The 12168-nt window shown below is 40.0% G+C and overlaps 1 protein-coding gene across 1 annotated transcript in view; it reads right to left on the reverse strand.

Moving 5' to 3' along the window:
- Positions 1 to 934: 934 nt before the first annotated feature.
- Positions 935 to 12168, reverse strand: part of PPM1H (protein phosphatase, Mg2+/Mn2+ dependent 1H) — a 135043-nt gene continuing 123809 nt past the window's right edge. Inside the window, exons 8-10 of the mRNA XM_018552937.1 lie at positions 11769 to 11876; positions 2846 to 2997; positions 935 to 1379 (exon numbers count right to left, since the gene is read on the reverse strand). Coding sequence (XP_018408439.1) covers positions 1232 to 1379; positions 2846 to 2997; positions 11769 to 11876 — 408 coding nt within the window. The 3' untranslated portion in view covers positions 935 to 1231. The remainder of the gene's footprint in view (positions 1380 to 2845; positions 2998 to 11768; positions 11877 to 12168) is intronic.

Consider the following 12168-nt stretch of genomic DNA (forward strand, 5'->3'; position numbering starts at 1 on the left):
GAGAAAATGGTCACTGTAGGAGTTTTTCTCTACTATTTTTGAAGTGGCCAAGAATTGGAAGACAGGTGAAATTAAGAATATGCATGTACCATAAAGCTCAATACATATCGATAAAAGAAGCAATGTTCTGCAGTAACTCACCACCACAAAATGAAAGGCAGGTAACAATAGTGCATTCTACTCTGTTAAAGTCTATCTAAAGTGAAACCTTTTTTTTTTTTTAGTTTTGGTAAAAGTTGAATAGTTATCAAATCTGACAGTTTTTATTGCTGTCTGTGTCCACGCTGGGGGAAATGACCCCTCTATTTGTCTTGGTGACCACGAATGTTTGAGTCATTACAGAAACAGAACAGAGGGTAAATCTTCCTACGGAGACAACCATTTAAAAGAGAATTGCCTTCACTTTGTGGATTTCCTCTCCCTTCCTTCTCCCTACAGGATGGGAAGAAGAGAAGAGTCTCCTCAAGAGGACACATGTAAAACATTAAAAAATTAACATAGGTAATAACACTTCCTTTCTCTAAAACTAACAAAAAAAAAATAGTTTTAGATATACTTTCATTTTTAACTGCCAGTATTGTAAGGGATAGTTGATGATCTTGCAGTATAACACTTCCTTTACAAGTTACCAGTCCAATGTAATACACACATTTATGCATTATGTCAATATGTCACAGACTTTACAGTTACAATTACTTGTGTCATAGAAAGAGATGCATGGATTTCTGCATAAAAATTAAACATACATTGCCTGGAGGCACAAGCTAATTTGCCTAATCAACCCAGACTAACATGTACATGTGCTTCCTTGTATATAACAGTAACGTATTGGAAATGAATTGCATTTCAGCAAAAACAACAGGGCTATTCAATTGGACAAAGAGTACTGTGCAAAGTTAGGTAACCAACCAACCAATCAGAATTCATCAGCCACTTCTGTAACTTCAGTGAACTAAATTCTGGCTGTTAGCTTTCAGTTACTGCTTTTTGTGCAACATTACTTTTTGCATCGTCGTACTAAATAAGTCCGTCAGGTTAGGGTTTTAGTGTACAATAGGAGAAATCATACATCATTAGCAGCATTTGAGTATGCTCCATCCGAGGCCCCAAACACAAGTTTTGGGAGACTGGGCAATACCATTTTATCAGTAGTGAAATTTCCAATCATGTTCCCATTCACAACAGGTTAACAGTACATAACTTATAAAAGCTGCCTGCCTCCAGGTTACCCTCAAGACTGTTTGTTGCCATGTATTAATGGTATGACGTACACAGAGATGTCATCTCCCGATCCAAGCCGGTCATTGGATATTCTCCAGCCCCTGTCCTTCAGCACACCTCTTGCTCGCATTATCAGGTCCTGAGCTGCCATTGTGTATCTGTCCAAACATAGGAACACCGTTATAGCACATAAAACCAACTCTGCAGACAACATGCTTTTTTTTTTGCCTTGCCTTGTATTGATTATAATAGCACTTAGAAGTCTAAACAGCAGCAACATTTATGACTAAAGAGAAGACTATTTGTATGCGTTCTTATATTCTGCAAATGAATGTGAATGATGGGACACTTTGTCAATAAACATTCAAAGAAAACAGCACAACACAAATGTTTATTTGCTATTATAAGCGGGGAGTCTGAACATGCTGCTACTACGTGCAATGAAGAATCAAGTTTCCATTATGCTTTAATTTCACAAAAATAGAAAGTCTTTCATAGATTCCAATTCTTTATACAAATACAGGGCAGTGCTTACAGGTGGTAGCATACGGAATGATATGATCTTTGTTTTGTGTGTGTGCTGAAATAGGGAAGCCATCTAGGGGATTTAGGTAGCTTCTTGAGATTTATATGGTTTACATAAATATTAGAAGAAAAATATGAAATCACAAATTACTTCCAGTAACTGTCTTCTTGGTTATATATATATATAGTGGGGCAAAAAAGTATTTAGTCAGCCACCAATTGTGCAAGAACAACATAGGGTAAGCTTTGTCTGTATTTGTCTGTACAGAACTTCTAGAATGAGACTTGTAAGTTAAAGAGCTGGACTAGTGAGTATACACAAGGTATCCTTGCCTCTAGGTACTATGGTGGATGACTAGGGTGCAATAGAGGTGCTACCTTTGACAACTCTTTAAAATCAGCTACAACTATAACCCAGAAGTTGCATATGTGCATTGCTTGCACAGCTCCCTTGCGCGCCCTGTAAAGGTACTGGGATCCCGATCGTGACGTCACTCCAGTCCAGGCACCTCTACAGGACATGCGAGGGAGCTGTAAGCAATGCACATATTGAATGAAGCTCCCTCGCGGCCATATCTCCAGCCCACCACACCTTAAGCTGACACTCTTGTGCCTCAGTGCCAGACAGCATATGCTGAATGGCTGCTCAGTGTGAAAACTGACAGTGCTGCGCTAGGGGGAGCCTAAAAAGCTTCTCACCTAGAAAAGGGGAAGGCATGCGGCTACCCACTGAAAACGGGATTGCGGCCCACTTTTGGGTCACGACCCTTCAGTTGAGAACCAAGGATTTAGTAGTTTGCCAGTAGAGTCTCTATGGCCACCTATAATTTAGTACTGCAAAAAGTAGTGATCAGGAAGTGCACTACACTGTTTATGATCTTAGGAAGATGGCTTCTCAGCTGGTGTTGAAGCATCTGGGTACATTTCTGTATAAGAAAAAGGAGAGGTTGGGAGGCGTAGATCTACAAGGATTTTTTTTGGCCATAACATCGTGGCTTACACTTTATGACGGCTATGTGTTATGTATCCACAGTGCTCCATAAATAAACATATGTTGTATGTATTGTTAGTGCCAAAATGTTAGATTATAATGACAAACCTGTGAGGGTCATCTGGGTCACAGCATGCTAGGAAATTTGTAACAGCTTCAGACACTTCTTCATTTAACAAGACATCCCAGAGGCCATCCGTTGCCAAAACTAGCACATCATCTGCACTGTGCTCATACTGCTGAAGATCATAAACTCGCACCTGTATTAAAACAAGGACATAATTAATGGTGGGAGCCAAACTAAATGCATGTCCTGAATGTACTTATTCTTCCACCAAGAAGCCTTTAGAAAATGTCCTTTTGTCATGAAAAACTTAAGAACCTAGGCAGAAGTAAAGCTTTGTGTCCCTGGTGAAAATAATCTCGCAATACAGAAGTGCATCTTTTGTACTTTAACAAACCTTGACAATTTTTGCAGTATGGATCTCTTGTCCCTCATCCAGCTTCAGAAAAGCCTATAGTAACTAATTGGAAGTATATTGGTGTGATTGCTATACTGTTGGCATACCCAAAATAAATAAAGTTTAAATGGAGGATAGGAAAATAGTCTAGAGGTTTTGGAGTGGTATACTTGGTTAAAAGATGTTCAATTCCTTCAAAGTCCACCACAGCCCCTTCTTTCCTACTTCTCGCACCGCATGGAGCGCACACACACACACACAGAACATTTAAAAGAAAAAGCAAAACTTTATAATTATACATACCTTTTCCAGGTGTATTCAGTCCTCATCCTCATCCCTCCCTTAGGTGGATCCTGAATGCTACAGAGAGCAGCACTATGCAATGACTGTAGTTCCCCCCTGACCCCCCCCCCCCCTCTAAAACAGGTGGCGTGTCTTTGATGCCCAGGGCTCAAAGGGAACTGGTTGAATTATGCTGGGCGTCATATATTTAAACACAGTAAAAGCAAACACACTTTCGCTATAGTGCACCAGAATGCACATGTCATGCCTTAATGCAACACATATGCTTTAACGCACAAAAGGAGTTAATGCGGTCTTAATGCTTCATTGGCCCTTTACAAGTTTACCAATCTATCTCTTTTGGAAAAGCCCTGAACTAATTATAAAAGTGGGGTTGTAATTGACAACAGTTTAATCATCTACAGAAGACTGTTTTAACTTTGTGAGTTATTGGATACGCATTACATTTCACGTAAAACACGACAGGGAGCCAGTGAACGGAGAGCAGACGTGAGAGAGAGAGAGCGCATGAGAGAGAGAGAGCTGTGGGTGAGCTGCTACTGCTAGGGGATCACAGTGGTGTGTGTGTGTACTGTGGTGCCGTGTATACTGAGAGAGGGTGTGCTGGGGGCACTGTAAACTGTGATCTGTATTGATTTAGGGAAGCATTTGTTCACTGGGGGCACTGTGTACTGTATTGATCTGCTACAGGCACTTTGAACTGTCTTGATCAGCTGGGGGCGCTGTAAACTGTATTGGCCCCCTGCAGGCACTGTGAACTATATTGATCTGCAGGGGGTGCGGTGAACTGTAATGATTTGCTGTGGGCACTGTGAACTATATAGATTTGCAGGGGCACTTCAATTGGGGCCATTGTGTGTACATCAATTGGGGCCACTGTGCTAGTGTATTAATCTGTTAGGAGGCATTGTAATACTAAACTTAACTATTGGGCTACTGGATAAGTGTAAGTTACTATATAAAGAGTAGCGACAAAATAAATATCAAATAAATCTTGAGCATTAGGAAATAATAGTCATTACAACCCTGATTAGTAATGCTACCAGGTGCATGTCTTGCTCAACGTATGCGCTGCTTTAGCACCGCTCAAGGGCAAATACTGCTGTGTGAGATGTAAGCTAGTTGTTTTTTTTGGAAGCCCAGGTCCTGGATCTAAAAAATCAACTGGCGACACTAAGTATTAACAACATGGAGAGGAGTTTAAACCGTACACATCAGGTGCTGCTTGGGGCCGCTATAGAGGAGGGTGGTGATATGGAGGTGCAGGATACAGAGGATGCGAGGGCAGTAAAAATGTGGAATTCACGTCCGCAGACAGCTGTACCACCAGAAAGCATACACAGCTTAAAAACACTTGGATGGATTCCTCAGTTTAAGAAACATACAGGGTTATGGGATTTGCTAGTATTGTATACAAACACACACAATATAGGCTGAACCTGATGGAGGGATAAATGGATGTCTTTATTTAACCTTACCTACTATGTAACTTGGCTTGGTCTTACATATTAAGGCAATCAAGCACGTTTGCAATAATAAACAATACCTTTTTTCTTGTACTCAATCTTCGCAGTAACAATTTGACGTCAATCTTCCTCCAGCAAGATCCTGGGAACAACGAGGATCTCACAAGAAGATGCTTTTGCGCTGGACTGAAGTGTCTTCTCATGAGATTTGGGGGTACTTATTGTTTCCCAGGAATCTTGCCAGAAGCATAGTGAATTAATGCCGTGCAATGCAGCAAAATTTAGTTTCGAAAGGTTTTTTTTCCCAACAAGTAGACAATCATGTCACAGAGTCATTGCCTGGACAGGAAAGAGGATGGAGTTGCAGTAAGACAGCCCCAGCTTACCTGTGCAGGAAAAATGGCCTACACATAAGGTTATCTAATCATACTCCGATGCAATGGTTAATGGAATGGGTGGGAGACACTCATCTGATGTCTATGGGCACTACACTGAGTGGCCAGATTATTATGACCACCTGATGTTTGTAGGCAAATTAGCTATAATTTCGCGCTGAAGTTGCTAGAGGGCCAGACCATTATAAATAGGGAAGCAGGTTGTTTACCACGACAGTAAAAGTGATTTTTTTCTGAAGATATGGGTAAACAACGCGATTTAACAGCCTTTGAACGGTGGATGATTGTTGGCGCTCAAGCCATGGAGCGAGTATCAGCAAAACAGCAGAATGTTAAATGTTTAAGAGCAGCTGTTGTTAAAGTGTTTAAAGGCTGGACTGTCAGCCGAAAATCTGGGTCTGAACGTGCAAATTGTGGCCGGCAGCGACTAGTCAATGTTAGGGCAGAACGGAGAGTGGCAAGACTGGTACAAGACAACAGAAGGGCAACAGTGCATCAAATGACTGCAGATCTTAATCAGTGATCCTCTCAAATGATCTCTGAACGCACTGTTCGCCGTACACTGCATCGTATGGGCTATGGAAGCCGAAGGCCTGTTCGAACACCTTTGCTGTCTGCAGTTAACAAGATAAAACGTCTCCAATTCGCACAGCAACACAAGGATTGGACAGTCAAGCATTGGAAAAAAGTAATGTGGTCCGATGAATCACATTTCCAGTTGCATCATGCAGATGGCAGAGTGAGAATTTTGTGGAAACAGCATGAAAGCATGCACCTCACATGAGTACAACACTTCAAGCTGATGGTGGCAGTGTTATGGTTTGGGGAATGTTTTCCTGGCATGATTTAGGCCCTTTCATTTGCGTGGAACAGCGTCTGAATAGCACAACATACCAAAATATGGTTGCTGATCAAGTTCATCCTAACATGTTGATGGCGTAACCCAGTGGAGATGGCTTCTTCCAACAAGACAATGCGCCATGCCACGATGCTCGTATTGTGCAGGAGTGGTTTCAAGAACATGAGGGAGACTTAACCTTGCTAAGGTGGCCCCCACAATCACCAGATCTCAATCCAATTGAGCATTTGTGGGACAAAGTTGAAAGAGCCATCAGGCAGCTGGTTCCACAACCATCAAATCTCACAGAACTGGACAGTGCTATTCATCAAGCATGGTGTCAGATTCCTTGCATCACCTTTCAACATCTCTTGGAGTAAATGCCAAGAAGAATCGCCACAGTATTGAAGGCAAAAGGTGGACCAACGAAGTACTGATGGGGTGGTCATAATAATCTGGCCACTCAGTGTATATCTGTACAGATATCAGTCACTAATATTTCTATGGAGTTTCTCGTACAAGTTGGTGCTAGGTCCACACAGGGCAGATAAATACCAGCCAACAGCTGCACTTGCCTTATTATTGCAATGTCACTCCATTTGACCGGCAGGAGCGAGAGATAGTTAGTCTGGTGTTTGAGAGGGCTGAGGAATCTTTCTCCACACTTCTTAGGCCAAATGCTAAACACCAAAGCTGTTATGCTCCCCCAAACCCAGAAGCACTGGCCAATTTTCCGTTCACTCTCCTGCTGTAGCCTCAAAAAAGAATTGGTACTTCCAGGCAAGGAACGCAAAATCACCAGGCCTAAGTCCTGCCACATGGGGGAGAAAAGGAGCCTGGTAAGCCTTGAGCAGATTTCAATTTTTATAAAGTCAGAACCTGAAAAAGAAATTAGATGGTTCTCTTCCAGTGGCTTGGGCTGATGGGGAAGGTAACTATCTATAGGTAACTATAGGCTTCTTATGGTGCCTGAAATGAAAAGATAGAAATATATAAAACCTTCAGTGTTTCTAACCAGATCTAACAAACAGACCAAAGAAAGAAAGGCTCATCGGAAACACTGGATACAAATTACTTCCCTTTATTGATACAATTGGAAATGATGTAAAATACCATAAATGCATATAACATCCCAAAGTGAAATTTAAAATAATCGACAATGTTGTCAAACACCATCACACCACACATACTTCTGCATTCACCAGTCACACCAGATGGTACCAGTACCAGACAATAGTAATGGATTGCTGGAAAGCTCTATTCAGAACAAGGTGCTAGGTAAAGCACTTCATAAGTTGTGGGCGCTATATAAATACCAACTATAAATTTATTAGATAAGCTAATCACACATTATGTAGCATTTACTAAAAATCTATTTTTTGTAAGCACAATATAAAATAAGAAATTAGATATATATAGATATAGCTATATATAGCTATATCTATATATACTGTATCTTCCCATGAGTTCCCACTTAATTTCTTAACATTACAGTAGTATCACAGCACATTTTTTTTAAAAACAGTACAAGAGGCCGTATCCAACAAGTTACTCTTAAATAAATTGGTTTAAAGTTTTGACTGGTGGCCTTTACACAATCCAGAGACAAACTCTGGCCTATACTGCAGAACATTCCAAGTTTGTAAACGGACCTTTTGTTGAACATTTACTTCGTTTCCTCTCGGTCGGCATTCCATCTGTCCCTGCTCACTTTTAGAATTCCCTTCTAAACCTTACAAGCATCAGACACTGCTTGCAAAGCACTTTAATTAACCTAAGGAACAGTGGTAATTTAAAAAAAAAAGCGAAGGCAGCCAAGAGAAAATTATATTCAGTATTACAATTTGGAAATAATATGCCTGGTCAGACATGCTGGTTAATCCTTTCAATTCAGCAATACATCTGTGGTCCACAAACTCGTCTAAACATGCACTTTACTTGGCATGGCCACATGGCTGGGATGTTTTAATACGCCTCTCTGCATTCTTCCTTCTCTGTAAAAGGGGAATGTTTATAAAATAACCACTGATTTTTTTCTAGCAACAGCAATTTCGCCTTAAAGCCTTGCCTGAAAAGCAGATTTCTTGGGATTCTGGTATTTGCTTTTGAATTAATTACATAACTTCACGGATCAGGAAAAACAATCTTTTGATGCAATGCTTTCTGCCCCATACACTGAGATTATTTGAAAATGATGACCTATTTTTTCATTAACATTTTTTTCGGTGTTTGTCTCTTTTATTTGCTAAATGTGTATCTAAAGACACAAATGCAAGAAACTGCAGCTTACCTGACCCTTAGATGTGGTGCCTGCGCTAGTTTTCTTTTTTAGACTTACTGTTCCTCGTTTTTCACCTGGTTATCCTGCAAAATACACTTCCTAGGGGGACAACACTCACTCTCTGTACTGTATCTATGAAGCAGCCGTGTTGTCAGGATTACAATAACCTCCTCTCTCCTCTACAACATAAGATGGAGGGGTTCTGTAGCTCATAGAAAAAAAACAGGACAGGACTGAAAATACTGCTTAAGATAATCCTGCAGAGTGCACAGAACCGTACTGGACTTTTGGCAGGATTTAAAAAGAACAAACAAACTGATTATAATGCTTTCAACTGTACATTTAAAGGATCAAAATGAGAGCAAATGAGAAAAATTCCTTTTAGGATGGGTAATGAAGAATTACAAATCAGTGTAACCGGCGGCTGATTCCGGTTAGCAATTTAGCCAGGTGGTTCATGCAATTTGTTTGTACATTAAGGAACGCGAGTACAATAAGACCAAATTTCATGCTGATATAAATGATACGCTGACTAAAAAACAGACATAGGAGCTTAAGCAATGCGATTTGATTGCAAACAGATCCCCTTCCTTTTATTTTCCCTTTTAGGATCTCTTGCCTTTCAATACCTTTTGTCTTCTCAATTCCCATGCGGCACTCTGTGTTCCATCTGTGCAGTGAATGCTGCCTTTAGTATTTTTCCAGGTGGGATCAACCGGTATTGACTTCAAACAAAAACATACTAAAGCATACTCTGAGAATGTTGACTTCCTACATCTTCCATGTAAATAATGAGAAACTCATGTGATTTTCTCTGACGGGAATATTTCTGTTCCCCCAAAAAAATTTTCTTAAAAGAAGATAAGGCTGTTTAATTTTCCAGTGAAGTTCCACCCATAAGATACATATAAAAACCTAGTCCTGGTCATCTGATAGTAAGGTGCAGTTCCCCAGGTTGCAACAAAGGGCTCATGTATAAACAGGCTTTTCAGCTGCATATTCTCAAATTCAGCCTGATGCCAACTTAAACCCACATTATTGCCAATTATAAAGCATAAATGATGTCACATGATTTTGATGCAAAAATGGACTCCACAAATGACATCACAGTTGACCCCACTTAAGCATTTGAAAGAAGCATCCATTGATGTAACAGAGGATAAACACTCCTAGGTTACTAATGAAAAACACAACATGTAAATACAGCCACCGTGATTTTGTACAGGCCTCCAACCTCAGTTTGAAATCTTCTGCATTATTATGAAATAATCTGTACATGTGGAATGCGGTTTTAAAGCCAACATTTTGTAAATGAGAATCATAGGTGCTCCCATGGCCTACCCTTTTTCTGAATATGCTAGTAGCCTGGTTATTATTTGACCCCCTGGATTCACCGATTTCTGAGTCACTGACCTGAAACAAGTGTGGAAAAAGATCTGATCTTCATACATGTTACAGGTCAGTGACTAAAAACTGACACAAGACAGTCAGACAACTAGCACTGTCAAAAAGAGTAGTAGAAATGGCAGCCTTCATCTTTCTTTCAGGAAAAAATCCTTGTTCTATCTCTGGCCTTCTTCAGACTTGTGCTACAGTTTACAACAGGGCCCCAATGCAAATATTTGCCATAAGGAAACATTACCTGCTGGTACATCAGGGCAGTGATTGTTACAAATGTGTATTAGCATCTGTACGGTTTATTCAGTTTAAATAGATTGTTTTGTTACAAAACCCAACTATTCCTTCTTTCTTCTGTAACAACAGGGGCAGAGATTAGTGCTTGTGGGGGGATGGTTTAATTTTGAACTTAAAGAGAAGTCAAGGCCCTATATATAGCTGCCTGCCCATACTTAACAGCATGGATGGATCAATCTCCCCTACTAGTTATTGTATTTTGATAGCTGGCACCTGCAGCAGTCAGAATACATGAACAAAGACTGCAGCTGAGTGGTTGAAGTCACTGTTCGGTCAAGTGGCTTTTTTTCAACCAAAGTTTTGTAGAGTTGGGTGGTGTCGACAGGAATCAGCTGAAATTTGAGCCTTGTATGGTCATATTTAGCCTACCATCCACGGGAACAAAGGAACTGATCTGAAGGCATGCAAAGGCACTTGTTGCCTGCACTTTACAAATAATATTAATTTACACATTTTCGTGAACATGACAGTTCACTTTAAAAATGGGGAAAGTTTTATCATGCACTATTTAAATGCCATTATCCACAATGCATTAATCAATTGGACTGAATCTGCTTTAGGCTGGGTTCACACCTAGGCGTATCGAATATGCGACAAACGCGCGTTTTCCGAGGGCTACCTGGCTGTATCCCAATGGAAACGCGCAGCAAATACGCCCCAAAGAAGCTCCTATACTTCTTTGGGCGTAGGGCGTTTTGTAGCGCGTTCATACGGCCTGTAATATGCCAGGTGTGAACCATACCCATAGGAGATAATGGGATTTCGGTGTTTGAGCGTTTTGCAGAGCGTAGGAAGGCGCTACAAAACGCCCAGGTGTGAACCGGGCCTTAGGATACAAGTGTTAACAGTTAAGATATAAAATAAACTGACATAACAAAATTTCATTGCTGAATCACAAGTTAATTATCTCTCTAGTGCTCAAAGACTGCAGAATATTTTGCAAAGGGAAAAATCTTATTAAAGGTAACCCTTTTGAAAATAAAATGAAATAAATAAAAAGCAAAGTTGTTCATTTTAAACTCCCTGGGAAAATGTTTTAGTAGAAAGTTTGTGGCATGTTTATTAATGATGTACAGTGCTGAAATCAATAGAGAAAATGGCATTCTGGGGTGTGGAGGGACGCACTGCTGTTTATAGCCATATGGCATAATAGGGATGTTTAGTGGGGTAGCCTGGAAACGAGCACAATAAGGGGGTCCAGAAAACAATAAAGTCAATGGACTGAGCTCATAATGAGGAACTTGCTCTATATACAAAATTAGTTTTATCATTTAAATCAAGTGAAGGAAAAAACTCAGTAGTAATGGCACTCTATCTCTATCTATCTATCTATCTATCTATCTATCTATCTATCTATCTATCTATCTATCTATCTATCTATCTATCTATCTATCTATCTATCTATCAGGAACTGTAGATTGAATATGTGTTCAGGACTGATCAGATAAACTGGCTGATACAGTGCACTAGAGTGAAGGGAAGAATAATATGAACCAGTGGTAAGTATAGTGAGGAGTTCTACAACAGAAGAGAACAGTTTTTTCCTTACAAATTGAATCTAAAACAGAAACCATAATATCTGCAGCACTTACCTCTGGCACGGAAGAAAGAAAAGGTTTAATGTAAATATTTGAATCATGAACTTTCAAATCATGATCACCAAGTCCCCTGGTAACTCCAATTGTAGCCATTACCCGAGCCTGTGTTTAAAGAAAATTCCCATTAATATAGAACAGAGTGAAACAATTTGTATAAGAAAAGCGTTGTGACCTGTTTGTTTGTAGCCTGGCCAGTACACTACCCTAGTGTGTTTTGATTTTAGGATATTTTGGTAAATTTAACATTTCATTTTAATGAATTTATTTTGCAGCTACAAGCTCTTACTGAACACATTTATAACGACACGGCTGATATACTGTAGACAAACATTCTGCAGCACAAAGCCAATATCTCTAAGTGAAACAATAATGATGAGAGAAAGAGAGAGAAAGG

The sequence above is a fragment of the Nanorana parkeri genome, unplaced genomic scaffold (genome assembly GCF_000935625.1).
Source record: "Nanorana parkeri isolate BGI_ZX_2015 unplaced genomic scaffold, ASM93562v1 scaffold101, whole genome shotgun sequence".
Classification (NCBI taxonomy): domain Eukaryota; kingdom Metazoa; phylum Chordata; class Amphibia; order Anura; family Dicroglossidae; genus Nanorana; species Nanorana parkeri.